Consider the following 26,834-nt stretch of genomic DNA (forward strand, 5'->3'; position numbering starts at 1 on the left):
GCAAAGGATTCTAGTCTGGGGGCAGGGAGTGATATTGTGAACCATCTCAATGCACAGCTCATCTGTATTTGGCGGTGGGAGTGACACTTATAAACTCTCAAAGGTGCGACCCGGGAGGTAGCACCAAGAGTAAAGCACTGCACGCTGCTGCAGCATGAGGTCCTGAACTCCATGTATAGGAGTGACACCCGGTTCTCTCGTGAATAAATAAATAAATAAATTTTAAGTATTTAAGAAAATAAAGAGCTCAAAAGGACCTGTGCACCCGTCTACAGACCACTATGGTGAACACTATAATAGACAAACTTCTTCCATGAAGGAGAAACTAGTAGCTTGACAATCTTGCCTTGATGGGTCAGCAGGAATAATCGCACCTTTACTATCACAGACCTTAAAGGTGATCGGTTTTCTGACTTAACATGAGCCAAAGCAGTTTAACAATCCTACTACTACTACTAAAAAAAAAATCGCAAAACACCAGTCATTTTCAGGCAGGTGCCCAAGTTCCCGGTCCCTGAGTAGCAAGACCCCACCCCATCTACACCTCCCGCCCCAGGAAGACAGATACTCCGAGCTCCGCCTTTTCCATTTGGCTGAGATGCGGCGAATGCTCGGAGTCCAGGCCGGATTTTCAAGCGAGAAGACGGAAGTGAGAGCGAGCCGGAAGTTCCAGACCAGCGTCGGAAAAAAGTGAGGGGGTGGGGGGAGAAGGGCACTGGGTCGGCATGGCGGCTCAGATTCCCATAGTGGCTGCCCCTTCCACTCCGGCCATAGCCCGGAATAGCAAGAAGAGGCCAGGCAGTCCTTCCCACAATGGCAACAGCTCCGGGAGCTACACCGCGAGTAAGAAGAAAAAAGTGTCCGGCTCCAGTTTTGCACAGGTATGTCGTCACTCGGCTAATCTGCGCGTGCGCGGGGCAAAGGGGGCGGAGCTAAGGCGAATGTGTGGCCGTGGGGACGGGGCTAGGGCTTTGCGTGTGCCACTTCCCTTCTCGCCGGCAGAAGGCTCCAGGCTGTGTGTAGAGGGAGGCTGAGGACTTTTCTTTTTGTGTGTCAGTCAAGCATAAATTAGCTTGTCTTATTTTTGTCCCGTCTACATACTTATTTTCCCCCAGTGTCTGAGATTGCCAAGCGTCCTAAAACCACCGAGGGATGCAAAGATGCATTAATATGATTTCCCATAGCTTCAGAAAAGTGGCTTTTCGACCTTCAGTTTCCCTGTCCCAAAATGGGTTTGGCGTTAATTTATGGGGTGGTTTTCTTAATTCAGTGAGATCGTGGTCGTAAATCCTTGAACACAGCGCTGGACGCAGACATAACGAGGGTGATCAAGGCCCTGGGATTCCAGCAAGTAATTTTCAACAAAGGAACAGCTTATATTTTCTTTGCCTTCTGGATCTTGTTCAAACCAGTAGGAGGGCAAACATGGGATTGTTACTAAGTACTCTGGCATGGTGTGGCATCCTCCACACAGAACTTTGTTCTAGAGACAGTTGCTTCTTCCTGAAGTTGTTGGTAGTGCTTTTTGTTTTTCCCTCCCTTTCCAAATAACTCTCAGGAGAGATTGACATACACGTATTGCATGAGTTTTCTATGGCTGTCATCACAAATGTAGTGACATAAGTAACACCTATTTATTAGTTCATGGTCCAGCAAGTTGAAAATTTTGGTACTACATTACTGGGTTTAGTACTTTGCCCAGGGCATCATAAAACTGAAATCAGAGTGCTAACTGAGCTGGAGTTTTTGTCTGGAGGTTTTGGGGAAAAATCTCTTTTCAACTTCATTCAATGTTCTTGGCAGAATTCAGTTAATTGCACTGCTAAAACTGAGTTCCTGTTATTACTACCAGTCACTGCTCACATTTCTTGCCACAAGATTTTGTACTTTGGAACCAGCTATAGGGATTGTCTTGCATGCAGTCCATCTCATACTTCAGATATCCCTGAATTCTTTAGTTACTGAAGGCTGAACTCAATTTTAAAAGACTTATGTGGTAAAGGCAAGCCCACCTACATAACCCCTTCTGTCTAAAGTCGACTGGTTTGAGACCTTAATTAATTACATCTGTAAAGCCCCTTCACAGCAGTACCTAGCTTAGTGCTTGTTTGGTTAACTTGAGAAGGTAGAAGATGTCTGTACACCAGAAGCTGGAAATCTAATGGGCAGCATTGGAATTCTACTTGTGTTATATATGAGGCAATTAACAAAATACAGTACTTTGTAGCCATGCGGCCTAAAATATTGATTGAATATTTAGTTCAGCAGAAATTACTATAAAGTGTTTACACATGTTAAATTTATGCAAACTTCATTTGTTCTGTGTATGGATTTACATTTTCAGTTTTCATAACATAGGTAATGTCAAAATTTGGAAACTACTGTCTCATACTGGTTATAATGCTTGAAAATGATTTTTTAAAAGATTTTTAATAATTTTAAAAATTATCTTTATTTATTTGGTAGAAACATCCAGAAATTGAGAGAAAAGGGGAGGTATGGGGGAGAGAGAGACAGAAAGACACCCACAACCCCTGCTTCACCACTTGCATAGCTTTCTCCCTACCGGTGGGGACTGGGGGCTTGAACCAGGGTCCTTGCGCATTGTAACATGTGTGCTCAACCAGGTGTGCCACCACCTGGCCCCTTAAAATATCTTTTACATTCATGACAGTGAGACAAGAATGGGAGGGGGAAGACTGAGACCCAAGTGCTGCTCACCTCTGGCATTTGGTGATGCCTAGGATTAAATTTGGAAACTTGGACCTCAGGCATACAGTTTTGGTGCACTACTGTTTTGTTTCTCCCCAATCCTGAAAATGATCAGTGTTAATTTGAGTTGTAGAACAGATACACCGTTAAAGGAACATAAATTGTGATTAATAATATTTACTGAACCAGTCACCATTCTAAGCACTTTCTAAGTACCTTAGAGCAATGCTCCTTAGGGCCAGGGAGATAGCATAATGGTTATACAGAAAGACTCATGCCTAAGGCTTCAAAGTCCAAGATTCAGTCCCCCCACACCACCATCAGCCAGAGCTGAGCAGTGCTCTGGTTAAAAAAGTAAGGAAAATAATTTTTTTTGAGGGAAAAAAAAAATTTCATGCCTGAGGCACCAAAAGGTTGCAACTCACATGTTTGATGTTCCAAGTGACTCTAGTAACTGCAGTTTTAGACCAGGGTTGACTATTTGATAGTTAGATGGAGCTGGACATTGGATTTTTCAGAGAGAAAACAAAGGGATTTCCCCCCTCTTTTTCTGCTGAGGGAGTCACTCCTTACTTGAGGCATTACTTCTCTCTCTTAAGATTTCATGTTTCCTGGCAGTACCATTTCACCTCAGTCATTAGAGTATGAACAGTGGATCAGTAATCTGGAAACCCTACTTCTTGTTTTCTTTTATTTGAGTGCATCCCAGCCTCACAGACTTAATCCTCCCTTTGACCGAGGGACTCTCCCCTTCATCCTATCACTAGTAGTCACAGACATCTCCGCTTGGCTAAAGCTCAGAGGGAGGGAAAATGAAGGTGCACTGCTGTGAATAGAGGAATAAAGAGGAAGGAAAAGCAGAAACCCCAGTTACAGTCCCAGGGTGGGGTCTTCTTTTGGACTGTGGTCAGACAGGGAAAAGAGCTCAGTGTTTGCAGCCCTGGAATGACATAGGTCAGTTTATGGGACGATGACTTTCCTTTTTTCCTCCTTCCCCCCCCCCACCCCCACCCCACCCCCACTTTTCACTTTTCTTTTTTTGTTTTATTGCACCAGGAGCTATTGCTAGGGCTCAGTGCTTTCATGGCAAACTCACTGCTTTGGTGGCCTTTTGATTTTTTTTTTTTTTTCCTTTTGTTGATAGAAACAGAGGAATTGAAAGGGAAGGGGGGATGAGAGAGAGAGAGAGAAAGAGAGAAAGAGAGAGAGACAGACAGACCTGTAGCACTGCTTCACAAATAATGGTGGGCACTGAGGGCTTGAACCCAGGCCCTTGTGCGTGGTAACAATTGCACTCTGCCAGGTATACCACAGTCCAGCAGCCCCTTCACTTTGACTTTTTTTTTTTAATTACTGATTTAATTATGATCAACAATTCCATTGGATAAGAGGGGTACAAGTCCACACAATTCCCACCACCAGAGTTTCACATTCCATCCCCTCCATTGCAAGCTTTCCTATTCACTATCCCTCTGGAAGCATGGACCCAGGATCATTATGGGGTGCAGAAGGGGGAAGGTCTGGCTTCTGTAATTGCTTCTTTGCTGATACGGTGTTGGCAGGTCAATCTATACACCAGCCTGTTTCTATCTTTCCCTACGGGGGTATCTGAAGAGGTGGGGTCCCAGGGCACATAGTTGAGGTCATCTGCCCAGGTAAGTTAGGTTGGCTTCATGGTAGCATCTGCAACTTGATGGTTGAAAAGCATAAAGATGTAAAGCAGAACCAATAGTTTAATAATGAGGAACCTAAAGGGAAGAATAGAGCAGATGAGATTGGAGTCTCCATTTTGGAAAAAGCTAGTAGGTCTATTTTAGGTCTGTTCCCAAGGGGCCCATGACTTTACTAGTTTTTGCCTGAGCCTGACAGCTAACATGCAGGTGGACCCAAGATATTGTCTGGGGAGATGGTGTCATAGTTGGAAAAAGGACTAGAAAGCTGGGTCAGGGAAGAGAGTATATAAACTCTCTTCTCTCTCAGGGAAAGTATAACACCATCAGTTGTAAACCCCATCAATCTGATCTGGGGCCCAAATTCAGCACAGGAGCCTATGTAACCTCTGCATCCCTGTAGGTGTGAGCTCACATTCCATGGTCATAGCTAGGAATTCTAGGCTGCACTCACTGCAGGACCAGTTTTCCTCAAGTGGCAGAGTACGTTGACCCAGCCTCCCTTTGGAGGGTGAGGCAGTTTCTACCGTTGTGGACCCACATTGAGGGAAACGTCCTGTAGAGGCCCACAAGCGGGTCTACCATGCTGTTCCTGTTGGAGATGTCCAGCGATGGTGGAGAGAGGGATAGAGGTGTACGCCCCATCACTTCTTTGATTTCTTAATGGGTGTCTGGCTCTGCTGAAAAGGGGAAGAGGATGGAGAGATCAAACCAGCAGGAGAGGTCGGTGCTCAAGTGCATTTTGATACCCTCTTAACTCCTTAGTGTGTTCCCCTGAACAGTGACACCCTCCTTGTCCACCCTTCCCTTTCCGCTTAGCAGATGCACCTGTCTGAGGCTGCATCCTCCTCCCTGGCAGAACTCCCAGACCTCCCAGCACACATGGACTTGCTGAGGGACCTATTTTTTCTTAGTGCTCCCAGGGGCAGCACCACCTGCTCCAACCTGGGGGAGTCTTTCTGCCTGCCAGTGTTCTCCTGGGGGACCTGGGGAGAATGGGAGAGGGAGACAGGTAGACCTAGAAACAAACAGCCTCCATCAAAAGGTCACTCCATTTCCCTCCTTGGAATTTCACTGTACAGACAGTGCTTTTGAGCTTCCCCACCAGGCATTAGGAAGGGGCATGGAGAGAAAGGGAGCAAGCGATGCAGTATCTTTGCAGTCCCTGAGTGAAAAAATAACTCAACTCCCCCACGGAGGGTGGTGGTGTAATCTCCACTGGAGGCCCAGAGCCTCTTTTCTCACTTCCCTTCCGTGTCTGCGCCTCTTTGCTTCTTTAATAGCACTTCTGCTTGTTTATTTCCCCCCAGATGGAAACATTATGTAAGTAGTCATTTTCCTTATAAGAAAAAAACCTCTTAACAACAAGATGGAAACTTGAAATGCCTCTGGCCCCAGGAAACCTCTTCTGCCTCCCTCCTGCTTATCCCCCTGAACTCTCCTCTCCCTGGCCTGCCTGGGTTTTTCTGCTATGATGTACTCTTCATGCATAGCTCCTAGGGTTGCTTTTCTGAATCTCCCTTCACTTAGGCCAACCTGTAAGCCCACACCCGTTGGCCTGTTCCTCACTGATGAGTCAGTCCTCTGGGGACAGCCTGGTGAACTGTGGATTCAGTGGTTCTGTCCTTTCTTACACACACATGCGCATCTCAAGGTACTTCCAGCTAGTGAGCCTGGGCTGCCTCTTTCACCCCCAGGTACCACCTATTGAAAGAGGTGGTGACTGTCATAATTCTCTCCATCTCTCTCTCTGTCTCATCTCTGTCTCTTTAATTATTAGTGATTTAATAATGATTAACAAGATTGTAAGATAACAGGGGTACAGTTCTACACAGTTCCCATCACCAGAGTTCTGTGTCTCATCCTCTCCATTGGAAGCTTCCCTATTCTTTTTTTTTTTTTTCCCTGAAAGTCTGCAGGGCTCTCAGGTGGCTGCAGGCATCCTTCACTCTTTACTCCTTGACTTCTGTGGTTTTTAAAAACTTTTTTTGCATTATCTTTATTTATTTATTGGATAGAAACAGCCAGAAATCAAGAGGGAAGTGAGTGATAGGGAGAGAGATAGCGAGATACCTGCAGCACTGCTTTACCACTTGCAAAGCTTTCCCTCTGCAGGTAGGGACCGGGGGCATGAACCTGGGTCCTTGAGCACTGCAACATGTGTGCTCAACCAGGTGTGTCACCACCCAGCCCCAGCTTCTCTATTCTTTATCCCTTTTTGGGAATATGGACCAAAATTCTTTATGAGGTTCAGAAGATGGAAGGTCTGGCTTCCGTAATTGCTGGACATGGACGTTGGCAGGTTGATCCATACTCCCAGCCTATTTCTTTCTTTCCCTAGTGGGGTAGGGCTCTGGGGAGGTGAGGTTCCTGGACACATTGAAGAGGTCCTCTGTCAGGGGAGGTCAGGATGACATCATAGTAGCATCTGCAACTTGATGGCTGAAAGGCAGTAAGATAATAAAGCAAATTGTTCAATAACCAGGAATCCAAAGGTAGGAATAGAGCAAATGAAACTGTGAGTCTTTGTGTGGAAGTCCATTTTAGGTATGTTCCATGGGGCCTGTGGACTTTTTTTTTTTTTTTTTTTTACCAGAGCACTACCCAACTCTGGCTTTTGGTGGTGCAGGGGATTGAACCTGGGACTTTGGAGCTACAGGCACAAGACTGTCATTATTCTTTACCTGTGTGCCAGCTACTGTGTCTGGCCTCAGGTTCTGGGGTCCCTGGCATATCTAGCCGGTTATGTCTTGATGAAGAGATTTTTTACCAGAACAACCTATTTTTTTTTAATCCTCTAAATATTTCAGCGTGTATTTCCTGAAACCAAAAGTATTCTCTTATATAACAACCGTAGAATCATCACACTCAGGGAATTAACTCTGAAGCTGCACTGATAGCTAATATACAAATCTAATTCTTGTCCTAAAAATTTCCAGAATGTAGCCTATACTCTGCCCTAGCATTTAGTTGTCTTATCTCCTTTAATTGGGAACAGGCTCTGTGACTTTGACACATTTGCAGGGTCCTGGTCACTGTTCCATTGAATGTTCTTCAATGTAGAGCTTGTCTGATATTTCCTCACTATTTGATTTAAGGAACCGATTTTTGACAAGAATAGAAGAGTGATATACTTCCTGTGTCAGTGTGTCCTGTCATGGCACACACTTGCGGTGGCCTTTTACCAGTGACACTAACTTTGTTAACTAACGCAGGTGGTGTCTGCCACTAAAGTTGTCTTCCTATTTATTTTGAAACACCCTGTGGGAAGATGCTTTGAGCTCTTGTAAATATGCTAGTTCTCATCCTGCTTTTGACAGCTACTTTTAGTGTCCAATCATAGTACTTGCCTGAAGTAATTATTATTATTATTATTATGATGGTTGCCAAATATTTTAGTGACTTAAATCAAATGGTTCCAATCAAATTGAAAATATTTGTATTCCTTTATTCGTTCTATGCCTGTTAGTTAGAATTCTTCTGTAGGTAAGAATTCTACTGTAGGTAAAAGCTTCCCTTTCATCCACTTACTTAAATTTTTAAATCAATGTTTAGTGGCTCAGGAGATGATACAGTGGTTAAAGCATTGGACTCTGAGGCACGAGGTTCCTAGTTCAATCTCTGGTATTGCATGCATCTGCCAGAAGGATGGATGTCTGGTTCTCCCTCTCACGCTCTCGTAAATACATCTTTTATTTCTTTAAAGATTAGAGCTTATAGGGTTCCAGGTGGTGTGCACCTGGTTAAATTCACATAGTATTATTCACTAGGACCCGAGTTGGAGTCACCCGCTCCCCACCTGCAGCAGGGACACTTCACAAGTGATGAAGCAGGGCTGCAGGTGTCTGTCTTTCTCCCTCTCCTCTCTCAATTTCTCTCTGTCCTAATGAATAAAACTATGGAAACAATTAAATTAAAAAGGAAAAAAAAAAAAAGGCTGCCAGGAGCAGTGGATTCATAGACACTGAGCTCCAGCAACTGGAGGCAAGAAAGAGGGGGCAGGGAGGGAAAGGTCAGAGTTTATAGAGCCGGAGATAGAATTTAGTGGTTAGGTCCTGTGCCTTGCCATCCATATAATCCCAGTTTGAGCCCTGGAACCATCACACAGGAGGTGCTATGGCAACAGAGGAAGCTCTATTGCTGTGGCTTCCTCCCTCTCACTGTCTGTCTGTCTAGAGGTGAAAGTGGCCTGGAGCAGTGAAAACATTGCTTCATTCTATTGGCTAATACTTTTACACATTTATTTGTAACAACTTTATTGAGATATAATTCACATACCATAAAATTGATCTCTTTTTTAATTAATTTATTATTGGATAGAGACCAAGAGAAATTGAGAAGGAAAGAGACAGAGACACCTGCAGCCCTGCTTCACCATTTGTGAAGCTTTCCGCTGCAGGTGGAGAAAATTAATCCCTTTAAAGTAGTTTATATGCCTCTCCAGATCCCTGCTCCACTAGGAAAAGAGAGAGACAGCCTGGGAGTATGGATCGACCTGCCAATGCCCATGTTCAGTGAGGAAGCAATTATAGGAGCCAGACCATCCACCTTCTGCACCCCATAATGATTCTGGGTCCATGCTCCCAGGTGAATAAAGAATAGAAAAGCTTTCAAGCGAGGAAATGGGATACAGAGCTCTGGTGGTAGGAATTGTGTGGAACTGTACCCCTTTTCTCCTATAGTATTGTCAATATTTCCATTTTATAAATAAAAATTTTAAAAAAGAAAGAACAGTATGAATCAATTTCAATACAAATTATATTTAACAAGAAGTCAAATCAATTTTTAATGAGAATTGTTTCAGCAGATTATGGTTTATTATATTGATTGCCATTGTATTTTGGAGAAAAGAATCTTATCATATTTAAAGAGTTTCCTTTAGTTCTAAATTACTTAGAATTTTTATCAGGAAATACTGTTGAATTTTATGATGCTTTTTGGACATCTATTGATATACCCATTGATTTTTGTTTAAAAAAAATAAATAAAGTAGTTTATAGTAGATTGAATAAATTGTCTAACCTTTACCACAACTTAATTTTAGCTTTCATTCTTCCCTCTCCATTCCTGCCAGCCCCTAAGAGCCACTCACTCACTTTCTGTCTCTAAATTTGACTAGTTACCTCATGGAAATAGAAATACACAGCATGTGGCTTTTTATACTTGGCTTCTTTCATTTGGTATATTTTAAGGGTCTGTCCATGCTGTAACATGTATCAATAATTTTTTTCCTTCTTATGATTGAAAAAAATAATCTATATTGTATGGATATGCCACATTTTATTACACATTTATCAGTTGGTAGTTAAATAGTTGCATTTGGGACTATTATTAATTTTCCTATAAATGTGTGCAAGCTTTTGTTTAGATGTGTGTTTTTACTTTTCTGCTATTTCTCTTTTTTTTTAATATTTATTAATAAGAAAGATATAAGAAGAGAAAAAAAAAAACAGATATCACTCTGGTACATGTGCTGCCGGGTATTGAACTCGGAACTTCATGCTTGAGAGTCCAGTACTTTATTCCCTGCACTGCCTCCTGGGCCACCTTATCCATTGGAAGGTTCCCCATTCTTTACCATTCTGGGAGTATGGACCAAAATGGGGTGCAGAAGGTGGGAGTTCTGGTTTCTCCACTGGATTTGGACATTGGCAGGTCGATCTACACCTCCAGCCTATCTTTCCCTAGTAGGGCAGGGCTCTGGGGAAGTGAGGTGAGGTTCCAGGACACATTGGTGAGGTCATCTGCCCCGCAAAGTCAGGATGGAATCATGGTAGCATCTGCAACTTGGTGTCTGGAAGGTGGCAAGACAAAGTGCCAGCTACTATTTTGTAATGAACTGAGTTGTTAAATACAAATGATCAACTATATATTCATTTTAAAGTAGATGTTACTCTCACCAATAGTCAGCATGAAATAACACTGACAGTTGAGTCAAACTTCACGGTGACACTGAATGTTGATCAAATGTGACAGGAGACTCAGAGCTTCCTCATCAAGTGGGGTCTCAGGACACAAATACCTGGCAGAGATGTGGTGACCCTGAAGCAGACACCACAAGGACAGTGCCAACTAGCTATGTATAAAATGTGACGTCTCACCTTTATTGTAAAATTAAAACCGGCATGGACTGGTCCTGATGACAGTAATTTCAGTTAAGCATAAATGAAAGTGGAAAAGTTGGAAGCTACGTAGAAAAAAGACTCTGTGGATTTCATGCCAGAAAATATAAACTGCAAGAAGGAGGAGGAACAACAATTGAGGCAGAGAGGAGGCCAGGATCTGTTCCTAATCCCCAAGGCCGTGGGAACCACTGAGCAGCTGTAACTAGGGAGCGGCATCAAGCCTACCTTCTGCAGAAAGTGGTGCGGACAAGGTGTGCACTGCTGAGTGTCACCGCTGGGTGGGAGCACGGTGAGTGGAGGAAGGAAGGAAGGGGTTCACTTGAGGCTACAGGTGTTTCCAAAGGGAAGAGGAATTTACAGTTGACATGATCTGAGTCTTGGAGGCTAGAAATGTTAGCAAAAGGAGGGTGGGTGGTGGCACACCTGGTAGAGCGTATGTGTTACCATACACAAGGACCCGGGTTCAAGCCCCAGATCCCCACCTGGAGGGGGAAAGCTTCACAAGTGATGAGGCAGTGCTGCAGGAGTCACTTTCTCCCTCTCTTCTCAGTTTCAGTTTCTCCCTGTCTCTACTCAAAAACTAAGGGGAAAAGATGATAGCAGATACCATGAATGGGGAGGATGAGGTGAAGGGCAATCAAGTAGAAGAGGTGGGATGAACAGAGGACAAGGAACTCAAAATCTGGACTCCTTGTTGGAACCCAGGCCTGTGTGGAGAATCTGCAAAGGTGTCTGAGAAGAGACTGTTGAGAGAACTATTGCAGCAAGTCCAGTCCACCCCTCATTCCTCCACCCCCACCCCCACCCCACCACGAATGCCATTTGAAGGAGGAGGTGTAGAATCTACAAATATACACAACCTGAACTTTTACACACTGCTATTCAGAGTGCAAATGATTGCTGCAGGTTCTTACATGGTTAAACACATGCATAGCCTCTAACCCAACCACTCCATTCCAAAGAGAAGTGAAAACTTGTGTCCACACAGAAGCTTGTTCAGAATGTTTACAACAGCTTAAAAAATTTTTTTGGGGGGAGTTGGACGGTAGCGCAACGGGTTAAGCGCAAGGATCCGCATAAGGATCCAGGTTCGAGCCCCTGGCTTCACACCTGCAGGCGAGTCGCTTCGCAGGTGGTAAAGCAGGTCTGCAGGTGTCTATCTTTCTCTTCCCCTCTCTGTCTTCCCCTCCTCTCTCCATTTCTCTCTGTCCTATCCAATAACGACATCAATAACTACAACAATAAAACAACAGGGGCAATGAAAAGGAATAAATAAATATTAATTTTTTTTAATGGGAGAGAGATACAGAGAAGAGGATACACACAGAGAGAAAGAGACCAGAGCACCAAACAGCTCTGGCTTATGGTGATACGGGGGATTGAACTCTGGACCTTAGTGCCTCAGGTATGAATGTCTTTTTGTATATAACCGTTGTGCCATCGCTCTAGCCTAGCAGATTTGCAAAATAGCTAAAGACTGAAAATAACCCGGATGTTTGTCAACAGGCAAATGAGTAAACAAATTTTGGTACATCAGCCCAGTGGAATAATCTGTGCGGAGAATGTACAAGTCCAGTACAAAACACTACTGCCTTAAGCAAACAGTGTGGGTGAATCTCAGACCTCATGCTCAGCTCAAGAAGCTAAACAACAATGCCTGATGGTATTGCACCAAAGTAAAAGACTCTGGGGTGGGCGGGGGTGTGTGTGTGGAGAATGCAGGTCCAAATAGGATGACAGAGGACCTAAAGGGGGTTATACTGCTATATGGAAAACTGAGAAATGTTATGCATGGACAAACTATTGTATTTACTGTCGAATGTAAAACATTAATTCCCCAATAAAGAAATTAAAAAACAAAAACAAACTAACAACAAAAAAAAAAACAATGCATGATGTCAGACACTACTCATAGGAAGTTCTAGCACAGCCCAATGTTGTGTGGTTGGAGTCAGACCATGGTTGTCCAGAAGGCACTGACTAGGTAGGGGCATGAGAGAACTTTCTGAATTGATGGAGATTCTCTAAATTGTGACAGGGGTGTAGGTTACACAGACTTCAACAGTTGAGAAAACTTAAGACTCCCAATTGCTATCTATTGCTATGCATTTCACTATATGTATTAATAAGTTACTTATTAATTTTAAAAGTTTATTGTAGTCTGTAAATATCAGACATTATATTACAAACCAAAAGTGATTTTTTTACTTTGGCTTTCAAATCAAAAAGAGTGGCGTGGGGGCAGCAGAGGGACATTACAGATTAATAGTGATTATTAGCTTGGAAGGTTTCTTTTCTAAAAAATTCAAAATAAATTACTAGCTTTAAAGCATATTAGCCAGAGCACTCTGCAGCCAACCTCTCCTCTGTTTCCCTTTCTTAAATGCCCATGGTCCTTTGTGCCTGTAAGAGCCAGACCTGGTGACCAGAGATATAGCTTAACTGGTAGAGAACATCAGACTTAACATGCCTGAGTCTCCCTGTCAATTCCCCATCCTGCATGTGCCAGAGTGGTGCTCTGGTCTCTCAGTCTTTCTCTCCCCCTCCTCCTCTTTCTCGCTCTCAAACTCTCTGCAATAAGTAAAACAAGTCTTTAAAAATTGAAGTGATGGAGTCAGGCAGTAGCGCAGCGGGTTAAGTGCAGGTGGCACAAAGTGCAAGGACCAGCGTAAGGATCCTGGTTCGAGCCCCTGGCTCCCCACGTGCTAGCTGTGAAGCAGGTCTGCAGATGTCTATCTTTTTCTTCTCCTTTCTGTCTTCCCCTCCTCTCCATTTCTCTCTGTCCTATCCAACAACAACGACATCAATAATAACTACAACAATGAAACAACAAGGGCAACAAAAATGGAAAATAAATAAATATATCTAAATTTTTTTTTTTTAAAAATTGAAGAAGTGTGGTCCAGGAGGTGGCACAGTAGCTAAAGCATTGGACTCTCATGCTTGAGGTCCTGAGCTCAATCCCTGATAGCACATCCCTGATAGCACAGAGTGATATCTGGTTCTTTCTCTCTCTCCTTCTATCTCTCTCACGAATAAAGAAATAAAATCTTTAAAAAAAATTGAAGAAGAAGAAAAGGAAAAAAATACCAGTCTTATCCTGGACTCTCTAACTTGTAAGATCTTTCAGAGGCTTGGCCCTTTTTGTCTTAATGCTTCAAAAGCACAGTGTGAGAGACCAACAGGAATAGAGACTGTGTGGTGTCTTGAAGATAGTGGGAGATTCGGAATTGGCCTCATCTAGGTTTAAATCCAAAAATCTGTCACTGTGTGTCCTGGAACCTGTTCCTTAGAGCCTCAGTTTCCTTCTGTAAACTGGGGGTGATAGAACCTACTTTATGGTGGTTTCAAGAGGTAAATGAGCCAACTTGGGTAAGATACCCATCTCTTTGCTTGACTTGACAGGGGGCAGGGGGGCAAGACAGGGGGCAGGGCAGCTGGAAGTCTGTTTCTCCTGTAGCTTCTGCATCACGGGTACTGACTGCTCCCAGCCTGCCACATCCTCCTGTGTTCCTGGCCCCTCACTGGGCCTCAGACTTTCCTTGTGTGTCCTCTGAGTTCATCGTATATACTGTCAAGAGATGGATTAGGGAAGTTAGCCAAAAGAAACTGACCTCACACTGTTCTTACTCTGCTTAAAGTGCATCAGCATGGAAGCCATGAGTGAGAGTAAGTTGGTGTCTTCCGATTTTGGCACCGGACCTGTGGAAAAAGCTGCCAAGCCTTTGCCATTCAAGGATCCAAACTTTGTGGTAAGTATTGAGAACACATTTTTCCTTTAAAAAAAAAAGTTCTTTAAATAAAAACAAAACAAATAAAAAAACTGAACATCCTTTGGACTCCAGATGCGATGATCCTGTAACCCCTTCCCCATCAACCCAGATGGCTTCTGTGTTGTAGGAGGGATGTGGGGAGGTGAAGGAAGTTGCCTTATGATCTCCCAGGGCCTCTTTTTCCAGAGGATTGGAGTTTCCTTTGTTGAATTTGTTAAAGGAGCCTATTTTGAGGGAAAGTCATTCCCATGGGCTTTCCTAAGTCATAGGTGGGGATCAAAATAACTAAAAGAGGGATTCTTCTTCTGAGTTTTATAAAGTAAATCTAAGCTATTATGTTGTGAAGTGGAAGTAGGCCACTCTTTTGTTCTTCAGGGAAATAGTAAATCATAGTGACTCAGATAATAACATTGAAAGTTAATTTGTTGTAATATGTTTTGAAATACAGTATTACCAGTGCCTGCAGTAGATTCTAGTGGTATTTTCCATTTTATTGGGACATCTTCATGGGGCAAGAAAGAAAGCAAGCACAAAGATTTCCAAAAGACTTGTCATGCCTCATTGAGGTTTATTTGAGTTTTTCAATTGTCAAGACAGAGACTTGCTTTCAAAGAGAACTTAGAGATGGGTTCATAAGTTGAGAACTAGCTTTGTAGTAAATTTATTTCAAAGTCATGGGATTTCATGAATGGGTGAACACTACAAAGTTAGATTCAATAAAGAAGATGATTTCTCTTTAATATTTATTTATTGGATAGAGACAGAGAAAAGTTGAGAGGGAAAAAGAGACCACAGGGACAGAAAGACACCTGCACCACTGCTTCACCACTAGTCAAGCTCCTCCCACCCCAAAGCAGGGACTGGGGGCTTGAACCCAGCTCCTCAAGCATTTATAGCATGTGCTACTGGCCCCCTGCTATTATGATTTTTCATGTACACATAAAAAAAAAAAAAAACCAGCCTTTTATTTTCTGTTCCATCACCAAGTAACTCATGGGTTTTGAAAATCAAAAACTCTGGTTTTGTATGAGTTAAAGTATGTATAATGCTTTTTAAAAAAGTGTTAGGCATACAAATGTCTGCTGACAGAATGAGGGGGTATGTTACAGTTCTTAAGCATGAATGTCAGCTTTTGAAATGGCAGTCTCCACTGATTTTTATTTCTTCCTCTCCACACTTTTTTAATTCAAGCATTCTGGCCACGGTGGTGCAGTAGCTGGCAAGAAGAATAGAACCTGGAAGAACCTGAAGCAAATTCTTGCGTCTGAAAGGGCACTGCCATGGCAACTCAATGATCCTAACTGTGAGCTGTTTGTGTGTTTACAGTGTTCAAGCTAAGAACGTTCTCATAATCGCCCTACATCACTTGATTGTGTTTGCATTACTGTAGGAAAAATATTTCTACCTTGGGAATTTGAGAGTGGCACCAGTGTAGGGAGATAGGTGTGTATTCCTCACGAGGGTGTCAGCTCTGTTTGCTTGTTGTGGATATGTGGTTTAAAGTGCCACTGTTAGCATTTCAGTCTGGAGAAATAGGTCCTGACACAATAGTGTGGGTGTTTCTGTTAGATAAACTTCTTATGTAAAAGTCTGCTCTTGAATGGTGTTTCTAAAATCAAGGTTGTTTAAGATTTAGGAGGGTCCTGCTAACCATCTTGGTCAGCTGTTTCACTCTGAGCTGGTGTTTTTGTTTTCCCCAGAGCATATGCTTTATGCCACAGTTATTTTCAAGTTTCTGTGAAGCCCAGTTATGTATTTCTGTGCAGCCTCACTGGGAAGTGCAGGTCCAGTGTTCCCTCCATCTCCTTTGCCACTGCATCGTGTTGATGGGGTGACTCAGACAGGTGACGAATAAGCTAGTCAGGAGTCTGGGTGTGGGCATTCCAGTATCCGGATGCTGGGATCCAGTTAATGGGCTGTTTGGCATCTCATCACCACCAGGCCAAGCAGCCTGAGCCAGGGAGAGTAGCTTGTGGGCAGATACACTTTCTGGTGGCTCTGCTAGAGTTGAGTGTCCCCAGGGACAGGGCAGAGCCAGATCTGGAGCCTGCACTTGATCTATGACGCATTGTGTTAATTCCCTCAGAGAATTCTGTGAGTACACAATCACTAAGTAAAATTTCAGGAATATGATTAAGGAGTAGTTTAGGGCAGTGGGGCGTGTGTGTATGTGTGTGTGTGTGTGTGTGTGTGTGTGTGTGTGTGTGTGTGTGTGTTTGAGGACATTGAATGTTTTAAAGCCAACTCAGTTCTTTTCTATTCTTTTTAGACTTCAGTATTGATGCTCCCCCATCCTTTAAGCCAGCTAAGAAGTATTCTGATGTTTCAGGTCTTCTTGTGAGTATAAGTATATCTCTGTGTCTCACCAATGAACTGAAAGAAAATTTCACTGTAAATCCTATTTAGCTGGTGTTGAATGTCTGCTGCCCACAGAGCCTGTGAACTGTGACAGGGTGATGGGTTTGTGCTGAAGAGTCATACCAGTGTTGTTTTTGTTTGTTCTTCATACAGAGCCAGATCTCATGAAGTGCTCTACTCGAGTTACCTTCCTAAAGCTGTTTTTTATTTTTCAAATAAGAAAACAAGATAGAATCAGATGAGAGAGAGAGAAGTAATGAGTACAAAGTACTACATGAAGTTCTGATTATTTATTTGTTTATCAGGGTTGCTCACTTCTGGTGCTGGAGATGGAATCCAGGGATGTTCCCTACCCCCTGACGGCCTCCTCAGCCTCTTACCTGTCTCTGGCATGACCGCAACCTGGGTGGCCTGAGAGAGGGTTGTTACTAGAAAGATGCAGATTTGAGTTGTACTTTCCATTCAAATTAGGTCTAAACCATAACATAGAAGAAGCAATGATTTCTCTTTGTCGATGAGAGAGAGAGAGAAAAAAAAACACCAGAGTACCACTCTGGCATATGGATGCCAGGATTGAATTCAGGACCTCACACCTAAGACTGTGTCACCTCCTGGGCCTGCAGTGATTTCTTTTTTACCGATGAGATTTTTTTTTTAAAGTCCTGCATCTAAGAGATGATATATTTAAGAATATTTATTTTAAATTTTCTAAAGAAGCAGTATGTTAAAAATGACTTTCAAATTTAGTTCTTTTTAATTTTGGGGGGTAATAGTTTACAGTATAATTATAGATACATGGGTAAAATTTTTTAAATATATTTATTCCATTTTGTTTGTACTTGTTTTTTATTGTTGTAGTTATTATTGTTATTGTTATTGGATAGGACAGAGAGAAATGGAGAGAGGAGGAGAGAAAGATAGACACCTGCAGACCTGCTTTACCACTTGTGAAGTGACTCCCCTGCAGGTGGAGAGCCAGGGGCTAGAACTGGGATCCTTAATGCTGGTCCTTGCGCTTTGTGCCATGTGCACTTAACCTGCTCTGCACTACCGCCTGACTCCCAATACATGGGTAAAATTTTAAGCATCCAACTTTTTTTTTTTTTTTTTGTAGTGAGGGATACAGAGAAAGAGCAGAGTACTGCTCGGCTCTGGCATATGGTGGGACCTGAAGCTGGGACCTCACAGACTTAGGCATGAAAGCCTTTTTTTTTCCCTCCAGGGTTATTGCTGGGCTCGGTGCCTGCACCATGAATCCACCGCTCCTGGAGGCCATTTTCCCCCCTTTTAGTTGCCCTAGTTGTTGCAGCCTCGTTGAGGTTATTATTGCCATTGTTGATGTTGCTTTGTTGTTGGATAGGACAGAGAGAAATGGAGAGAGGAGGGGAAGACAGAGAGAGGGGAGAGAAAGATAGACACCTGCAGACCTGCTTCACCGCCCGTGAAGCGACTCCCCTGCAGGTGGGGAGCCGGGGGCTGGAGCCGGGATTCTTACGCCGGTCCCTGCGCTTTGCGCGACGTGCGCTTAACCCACTGCGCCACCACCCGACTCCTGGCATGAAAGTCTTTTGCATAACCTTTTTGTTGTCTCCCTTGCCCCAGAACCCACCCCTTTTAAAACACTTTTTTTATATGTTGGATAAATACAGAGAATACAGAGAGAAATCAAGAGGGGAGAAGGAGATAAGGAGAGATAAAGGGAAAGTGCAGCATTGCTTCACTGCTTGTGAAACTTCCACCCTACAGGTGGGGGCTGGAGGCTTGAGCCTGGGTCCTTGCACACTGTAGTTTAGCAGTACAGTGTACATTGTAGTTTAGTAGTACATGTGCTCTCAACCTGGTGCTCCACTGCCCAGCCCCCCAACCCCCCATCCCTCTTTCTAGTGGAATCTTTTATGGAATTCTTTGAAGGCCACCTCCCCACTGTGATTCCCTATGGAATTGATCCTCTGCCTTTTTCCCCACTACCCTCCATTATGGTCTTTGCAGTACTCAGGAAACACAGATTGAAAGCCAGTAAAATAGCTAAATGAGTAGGACTTAGGCAAGTTACTAGACTCAGCACCTGCCTTCAGTTCAGAATGGAGGACCAAGCATAGGGCTTGTACAGAAACCCTCATCCTTCTTCATCACTAGTGAATTGGAAAGACTGCTTTGTCTATAAGCATGAAGATAATGAGACATTCACATGGTTTAAATACTTTGCATTTTTTGCTGACTGTGTGTTTCCCATCTCTTGTCATAAACAGCAAAACTAAGATACAGATTTTACACTGGGATAATTTTGAGTTATTACATATTTGCAACTAATATTTGTTAATACTCTCTGACCTAGTCACATGTTTTTAGCTTTTCCTCTAAGAACACACACTACTTGGAATGACCTACAAGCTTTTTCACACAGACCCCGATGTGTGATACTGAAACACAATAGGCAGAGTAGAAGCAATATAAAATGGTGTGGTTGTGTATCTGTGCATCCACCTTGAGCTCTTTCTGCATCTGTTCGTGCTACCGCTCCTCCTAGAGGATCCCAAGAGGACTTCATCATGGTTTTCTGTCCGGAAGGCTGTCTCTTACAGACAACTAACTTTTTTTTTTTTTAATAATTTTTATTTATAAAAAGGAAACACTGACAAAAACCATAGGATAAGAGGGGTGCAACTCCACACAGTTCCCACCACCAGAACTCCGTATCCCATCCTCTCCCCTGATAGCTTTCCTATTCTTTATCCCTCTGGGAATATGGACCAAGGGACATTATGGGGTACAGAAGGTGGAAGGTCTGGCTTCTGTAATTGCTTCCCCGCTGAACATGGGCGTTGACATGTCGATCCATACTCCCAGCCTGTCTTTCTCTTTCCCTAGTGGGATGGGGCTCTGGGGAAGCGGGGCTCCAGGACATGTTGGTGGGGTCGTCTGCCCTGGTAAGACCAGTTGGCATCACGGTAGCATCTGGAGCCTGGTGGCTGAAAGAAAAGTTAACATACAAAGCCAAACAAATTGTTGACTAATCATGAACCTAAAGCCTGGAATAGTGCAGATGAAGATTTGGGGGTCTGCATTTTGTAGTTAGTTAGACCTATTTTAGTTATATTCCAAAGGGCCCGTGACTATACTAATTTTTTTTTTTTTCCTGAGCCTGACGTCTGATATGCAGGTGGACCCAAGTTATTGTCTGGAGAGATGATGTCATGGCTGGAAAAAAGAACCAGAAAGCTGGATCAGGGAAGAGAGTAGCTCCCAAATATGGGAAAGGCGTATAAATATTGTTGATAGACAACTAACTTTAAGACAATGTCCTCATCTGAGCTACCTCCTTCTAGGAGCTGACTCTTAACTCTTCCAGAGTAAGTGAAGTGCCACTTTCTCTGAGTGAAATCTCAAGCCACCCCAGTCCCTGTGCTGTGTTTTGTATGGCTTAGTCGAGTGCAGCTGGATAACTGGATGCAGGAGAAGGTCTGTTATTACCCCAGTGTCCTGGAACCCTTGTTGTCATTCTTTTATTGCCAGGAACTAGCTAGACAGGGCTGGGTAAGGATAAGCTCCTCCAGTGCCCCTGATCAGACCTGCAGAGACCCAAGCTTGAGGTAGTAGCTTTCTGATATCCTTGGTTAGCTCAGTGGAGGTGCTCTTTAGAACTTTGGGGTTCTGATTGCCTGAGCTCTAGGATCCCGAGTCTACTAAAGAGAACCCCTTTTGACTACTAAGTGTCTTGACTGGCACCTTCCTCTGCTTGCTGTCTTGTCCCAAAATCTGTTTCACTGTGGGCCAGCAAAATTATCTCATTTGGATGGATAGTGCACTGCTTTGCCATCTGTGTGACCCAGTTTCAAGCCTAGTCCCCACTGCATTGAAGGAAGCGATGAGTATTAAGGATACAATGAGTATTAAAGACTTCCTTCAATGAGTAATAACAAATACAGCTCCTTCTCCCCTCCCCCACTCCTTCCTCACCTCCTTCTCCCTTGTCTTACCAAAAAATAAATCCGTTTCATTAATGGGATTTACATGTTACGTAATTCACATATTTTAAGTATTCAGTTTGATAAGTTTTGACAGTTGTATTTTGTTATTTTCAGTGTTCCAGAGAATTCTTTTTGTCTCTTGTGTTGAACTTCCAGCATTCTCCCCTACCCCCAGCAAATAAGAATCTGATTTTTACTACTACTGTAGATTAATTTTGCATGTTCTAAACATTTACATGCATGGAATTCCATCGCATATACTCTTTTTATGCCTGACTATTTTTTGGCTCATGTATCTTTGAGAGTTATCAGTGTTAATATAGGTATCATCATTTTATTATTATTATTATTATTATTATTATTATTATTATTATTACTTTGGAGTTCATTATATGAAGATAATTTGTATGCTCACTGTCCTGTGATGGACAGTGAGGGTAATTCTCATTTGGGGCTCTTGTGACTAAAACTCCTATGAACATTTGTGTGCAAGTCTTTTTGTAGATAGATATTTCAGATCTGTTGGGTAATGCTGAATGATAGAATTGCTGGGGGTGTATGGGAATTGCATGTTTATAATAGTCTGCTCATCAGTTTCCCAAAGTGTTTATATCATGAAACATGTTCACCCACCCATTGTATTTAGCCTAACCTAAGAATTAGTAATTTCTGTAAGGAACCCTGGTTTCTTTTATTGGAAATGTTATTACAAACCAAGATATTTACAGCAGACACTGTTGTTGAGGTGTCACTGTTTCTAAGCCCTGTCAGTAACAGAGCTAGGAAAATGTGTGGACTAGCCTATGGATATGCACATATCTGTATTCATTTGTTAATGTCTAGTGCATAACAACTTTCTTTTTTATTTTTTTTTATTTATAAAATGGAAATATTGACAAGACCATAGGATAAGAGAGGTACATTTCCACACAGTACCCATCCCTAGAGCTCCATATCCAATCTCCTTGATAGCTTTCCTAGTCTTTATCCCTCTGGGCGCATGGACCCAGGATCATTGTGGGGTGCAGAAGATGGAAGGTCTGGCTTCTGTAATTACTTCCCTACTGAACATGGGCATTGACAGGTCGATCCATACTCCCAGCCTCTCTCTTTCCCTAGTAGGGCAGAGATCTGGGGAAGCGGAGCTCCAAGACACATGGTGGGGTCCTCTGCCCAGGGAGGTCGGATTGGCATCATGGTAGCATCTGGCACCTGGTGGCAGAAAAAGAGTTAAGATATAAAGCAGAACAAATTGTTGACTAATCATGAACCTAAAGTCTGTAATATTGCAGATGAAGATTGGGGTCTCTGTTTTGGAAAAAGATATTAGGTCTGTTTTAGGTATATTCCAGAGGGTCCATGACCTTACTAGTTTTTGCCTGAGCCCGACATCTAATATGGTCGTGGACCCAGGTGATTATCTGGGAAGATGATGTCATAGTTGGAAAAAGGACTAGAAAGCTGGATCAGGGAAGAGCATAGCTCCCAAATATTGGAAAACTATATAAATATTGTTAACTATAAACCCCACCAGTTTGATCTGTGGCCCATATTCAGCTTAGGAGCCTGTGTAACCTCTGTATCCCTGTAGGTCTGAGCTCACATTCTGTGGTCACAGCTAGGAACATTCCAGGCTGCACTAATTTTAGGACCCATCTTCCTTAGGTAGTAGGGAGAGTATGTTGTCCAACTTCCCTTCAGATAATGGAGCATTCTCTATCATCATTGATCCACATTAAGGGCAAGGTCCTATAGGGGCCCACAAAGGGGTCCATTATGTTGTTCCTCATGGAGATGACCAGTGGCAGTGGCAAGAGGGATCTGTTAGAGGTCTAGGCCAATCATGTCTGTGGGAACCCCATGGCTCCCTTAGTAGGGCCCCAGGTGATGGGGTGGCCTGGTTGTGACTAAAGAGTCATCATTAAAGTATGCCAGTGTCTTGCCCTTATTCAGCTTTTGTAGTCCTTACTTTGTCTGACATGGTTAGCTTTGGAGTGATTGGGGGACGTGTAATAGGAGGTGGGTGAGGAGAGCAACTTTCATTTTACTGTATCACTGTATCTAACTATACAATTAACACCAGTTCATTACTGCTATCTCTGACTCTGCTCCAGCCTCAGATGGTTTAATCTAGCCATCCTCCTGCTTATTTGGAACTGTTTTTCTGTGACATTGAAAATTGTCTCCTATCCTCTATAATTCATGTATACTGAGATATATCTAGGTTAGGACAGTTTGCTGACCTGTACTGCAGTGAAAAAAAAAATGTTTATCAACTAGAGCACAGAGCTTCTCTACAGTTTCTTTTTTGTTTATGACTGGACAATATACAATCAAAACACCATTTTCAAACACTGAGTTCATGCCATTCTCCCTCGCCTCCTTCAGTGGGGTGGTCTCACACTTTTGTAGCTCAGTTAACTGGATTCTTTTTTTTTTTTAATTTCTTTATTAATGTTTACATTCAGCAGTAAATACAATACATGCATAACATTCCCCAGTTTCCCATATAACAATGCAACCCCCACTAGGTCCTCTGTCATCCTTCCTGGATCTGTATTCTCACCACCCACCCCCAGAGTCTTTTACTTTGGTGCGATATGCCAATTCCATTTCAGGTTCTCCTTGTTTTTTTGTTTTTTTTCTAATCTTGTTTTTCAACTTCTGCCTGAGAGTGAGATCATCCCATATTCATCCTTCTGTTTCTGACTTATTTCACTAGTTAGATTCTTTTGTCACAGTCAGCATTCTGGTATAGAGTCCCTTGACTTGCTAGCTGAGTTTTTCAGTGTTAATAAAGTTCACTCTGTAGTGAACTCTGTGGGTTTTGCAAAATGTCTGGAGTTCTATATCCGTTACCACAACAGTTTGCAGGATCAGTGTATCACCCTAGAAACTCCCTTACATAGTCACTTTGTAGTCAAGCCCTCCCTAAACCCCTAACAATCACAGATCTGGCTTTTTATTTCCATAGTTTTGCTTTTTCCAGAATGTGGTATAATAGAATCATACAATATGTGTCCTCCGGGGGCTTGCACTTAGAAAAACACATTGCAGATTTCTTCATGTTGTGATGAATCAATAATTTGTTCCTGTTTGGTGATTATGACAAAAGATCTGCCATAAAACTCTTCTATAAGATTTTGTTTGAGCAAAAGTCCATCTATTTATTTATTTATTTATTTATTTATTGCCTCCAGGGTTACTGCTGAGGCTCGGTGACAGCACTACGAATCTACTGCTCCTGGTGGACATTTTGTTTTGTTTTGTTATATTGGATAGGACAGAGAAGAATTGTGAGAGGAGGGAAAGATAGAGATGGGGAGAGAAAGATAGACACCTGCAGATCAGCTTCATTGCTTGTGAAGTGACCCCTATGCACACACACAGGTAAGGAGCCAGGGGCTCAAACCGGGATCCTTGTGCTTCTTACTATGTGTGCTTAACCCGGTGTGCCACCGCCCAACCCCTTGAACATAATAAGTTCTTTACTCACTTGTGTAAATACTTGAGTGAAATTATTGCTGGATCACACTCATAGGGTGAGGGTATGTTTAACTGTGAAAAAATTCAAAAGCTGTCTTCTCAGTGTGCTATATAGTAGTTTGCATTCCTACCAGCAACAAATGAAACTTTTCTTGCTTTGCAGCCTTGCCAACCTTTGATATTGTGAGGTTTTCTGTTTGTTTGTTTGTTTCTATTTTAACAGTAGCAATATTTCACTAAATTGCATCCCTGGGGAAAACCCCACTTGACCATGTTATGTTATCATTTTTTTAAAAATATTTTTATTTATTTAGTAATGAGAGGGATAGGAGGAGAAAGAAAGAACCAAACATTACGCTGGTACATGTGATGCCGGGGATTGAACTCAGGACCTCATCCTTGAGAGTCCATTGCCTTATCTACTGTGCCACCTCCCAGACCATATGTTATCCTTTTTTGTTGTTGTTGTTGCTGGATTTGATTTTGTAGTGTTTTGTATACATTTGTTCTCATGAAGGATACTGGTCTTCAGTTTTGTTTGTTTTTTCTATACCCTTTGGTTTTGGCATTTGTAAGGCTACCTTATAAAATGAGTTGGGGTATGTTTCCTATCCTCTTCTTATTGTAAAAGTGGGTGTTATTTCCTCCTCAAGCATTTGCTAGGGTTCTCTAGTACTCCTGGAGTTCTCTTTTTTTTTTTTTTTTGGAAAGTTTAAAATACAGTCCATTTATTTGTTGAGCTAATGAGATTATTCATTTCATGGTCAGTTGTGTTTTTCAAGGAATTTATTTCATTCACACCTGTTGAGTATTTGGCTATAGCGTTAGTAGAGAAACACTATTGGTGGTATTTCTTCAGTGTCTTTGGTGTTTGTTTCACCAGAGCACTGTTTGGCTTTGGCTTATGGTGGTGCTAGGAATTGAACCTGGAGTCTCAGGCATACACACACACACACACACACACACACACTCTCTCTCTCTCTCTCTCTCTCTCTCTCTCTCTCTCTTTCTCTCTCTCTCTCTCTCTGTCTGTCTCTTTCTCTCTCTCCCCCCTGGAATCACCACTGTGCTATCTCCCAGACCCTCCCCAGTATCTGTGGAATTAAGTAGTATGACTTTTACTTCATCTTCATTAGTAATTTGTGGGGTTTTTGTTTTGTTTTTTGTTTTGAAGATGCAGGGAGTGAATTCAGGGTAATTTGCATGTGTAACACCACCAGACTGTCTCCTGGGCTTCATATTTTCATACTTTTTTACTTAGAGGAGGAGAGATGCCTTAGTACCACTCCACCATCCAGGAAGCTTCCATGTGGTGCTGAGGCTGAAACCCAGGGCCTCATGCATCTTAAGGCATATCTCTACCTCCTAACCCCAAATTGTGCCTTTTGTCTCTCAAACTGACTTCAAGTTTATTATTTTATTCCTGCAAAAAAAAAAAAAGGAAGGGGTTATATTTTTTCTACTTTATTTATTTTTGCACTGTTCTGTTATGTTATTCCTTTGCTTGAATTTAATTTACACTCTAGTTTCATGAGGTGGAAAAGCTTAGGTTATTTGAGTTTTTTTTCTTTGTAGAATTAGGACCTTCTACTTCTTAAAATTTATTTAATTTTATTTATGTATTCATGAGAAAGAGGAGGAGAGAGAGAAAGAACCAGACATCACTCTGGTACATGTGCTGCCAAGGACTGAACTCGGGACCTCACACTTGAGAGTTCAGTGCTTTATCCACTGCACCACCTCCCAGACCACATTTAAAATTTTTTTTTATTTTATAAAAAGGAAACATTGACAAAACCATAGGATAGGATGGGTACAACTCCACACAATTCCTACCACCAGAACTCCATATCCCATCCCCTCCCCAGATAGCTTTCCTATTATTTAACCCTCTGGGAGTATGGACCAAAGGTCATTGTGGGATACAGAAGGTGGAAGGTCTGGCTTCTGTAATTGCTTCCCTGCTGAACATGAACACTGGCAGGTCAATCCATACTCCCAGCCTGCCTCTCTCTCTTTTCCCTAGTGGGGTGGGACTCTGGGAAAAGGAGCTCCAGGACACATTGGTGGGGTTGTCTGTCCAGGTAAGTCTGGTTGGCATCATGCTAGCATCTGGAACCTGGTGGCTGAAAAGAGAGTTAACATATAAAGCCAAACAAATTATTGACTAATCATGAACCTAAAGGCTGGAATAGTGCAGATGTAGAGCTGGGGGGGTGCGGTCTCTGTTTTGTAGATAGCTAGTAGGCATATTTTAGTCATATCTCAAAGGGCCTGTGGCTATACTAGTTTTTTTTTTTTTCCTGAGTCTGAAATCTGAAATGCATGTGGATCTAAGTTATTGTCTGGAAAGATGATGTCATGGCTGGAAAAAGGACCAGAAAGCTGGATCAGGGAAGAGAGTAGCTCCCTGGTATGGGAAAGGGGTATAAATATTTTTGACTGTAAACCCCATTGATTTGATGTCATCTGGGGCCAATGTTCAGCTTAGGAGCCTATGTGACCTTTGCATGCCTGTAGATCTGAGCTCACATTCTGTGGTCATGAGTAGAAACATTCCAAGCTGCCCCAATATCAGGACCCATTTTCCTCAAGTGTAGCACAGAGTATGTTGTCCAGTCTCCCTTTGGAGGATGAAACATTCTCTACCGTTGTTGATCCAAGTTGAGGGCAAGGTCCTATAGGGGGCCCACAATGGGGTCTATTTTGTTGTTCCTGATAGAGATGAGCAGTAACAATGGA

The 26,834-nt window shown here is 42.6% G+C and overlaps 1 protein-coding gene across 2 annotated transcripts in view; it reads left to right on the forward strand.

The window, feature by feature from the left end:
- The first annotated feature begins 630 nt into the window (after positions 1 to 630).
- The window catches only part of INO80C (INO80 complex subunit C), a 33,913-nt gene continuing 7,709 nt past the window's right edge, over positions 631 to 26,834 (forward strand). The window contains exons 1-4 of one of the 2 annotated variants that reach the window (XM_060173727.1): positions 631 to 881; positions 14,149 to 14,259; positions 15,472 to 15,583; positions 16,550 to 16,617. In XM_060173727.1, the coding sequence (XP_060029710.1) occupies positions 726 to 881; positions 14,149 to 14,259; positions 15,472 to 15,583; positions 16,550 to 16,617 (447 nt within the window). In that variant the 5' untranslated portion in view covers positions 631 to 725. The remainder of the gene's footprint in view (positions 882 to 14,148; positions 14,260 to 15,471; positions 15,584 to 16,549; positions 16,618 to 26,834) is intronic. The other variant, XM_007535550.3, reaches the window with a different exon arrangement.

The sequence above is a fragment of the Erinaceus europaeus genome, chromosome 15 (genome assembly GCF_950295315.1).
Source record: "Erinaceus europaeus chromosome 15, mEriEur2.1, whole genome shotgun sequence".
Classification (NCBI taxonomy): Eukaryota; Metazoa; Chordata; class Mammalia; order Eulipotyphla; family Erinaceidae; genus Erinaceus; species Erinaceus europaeus.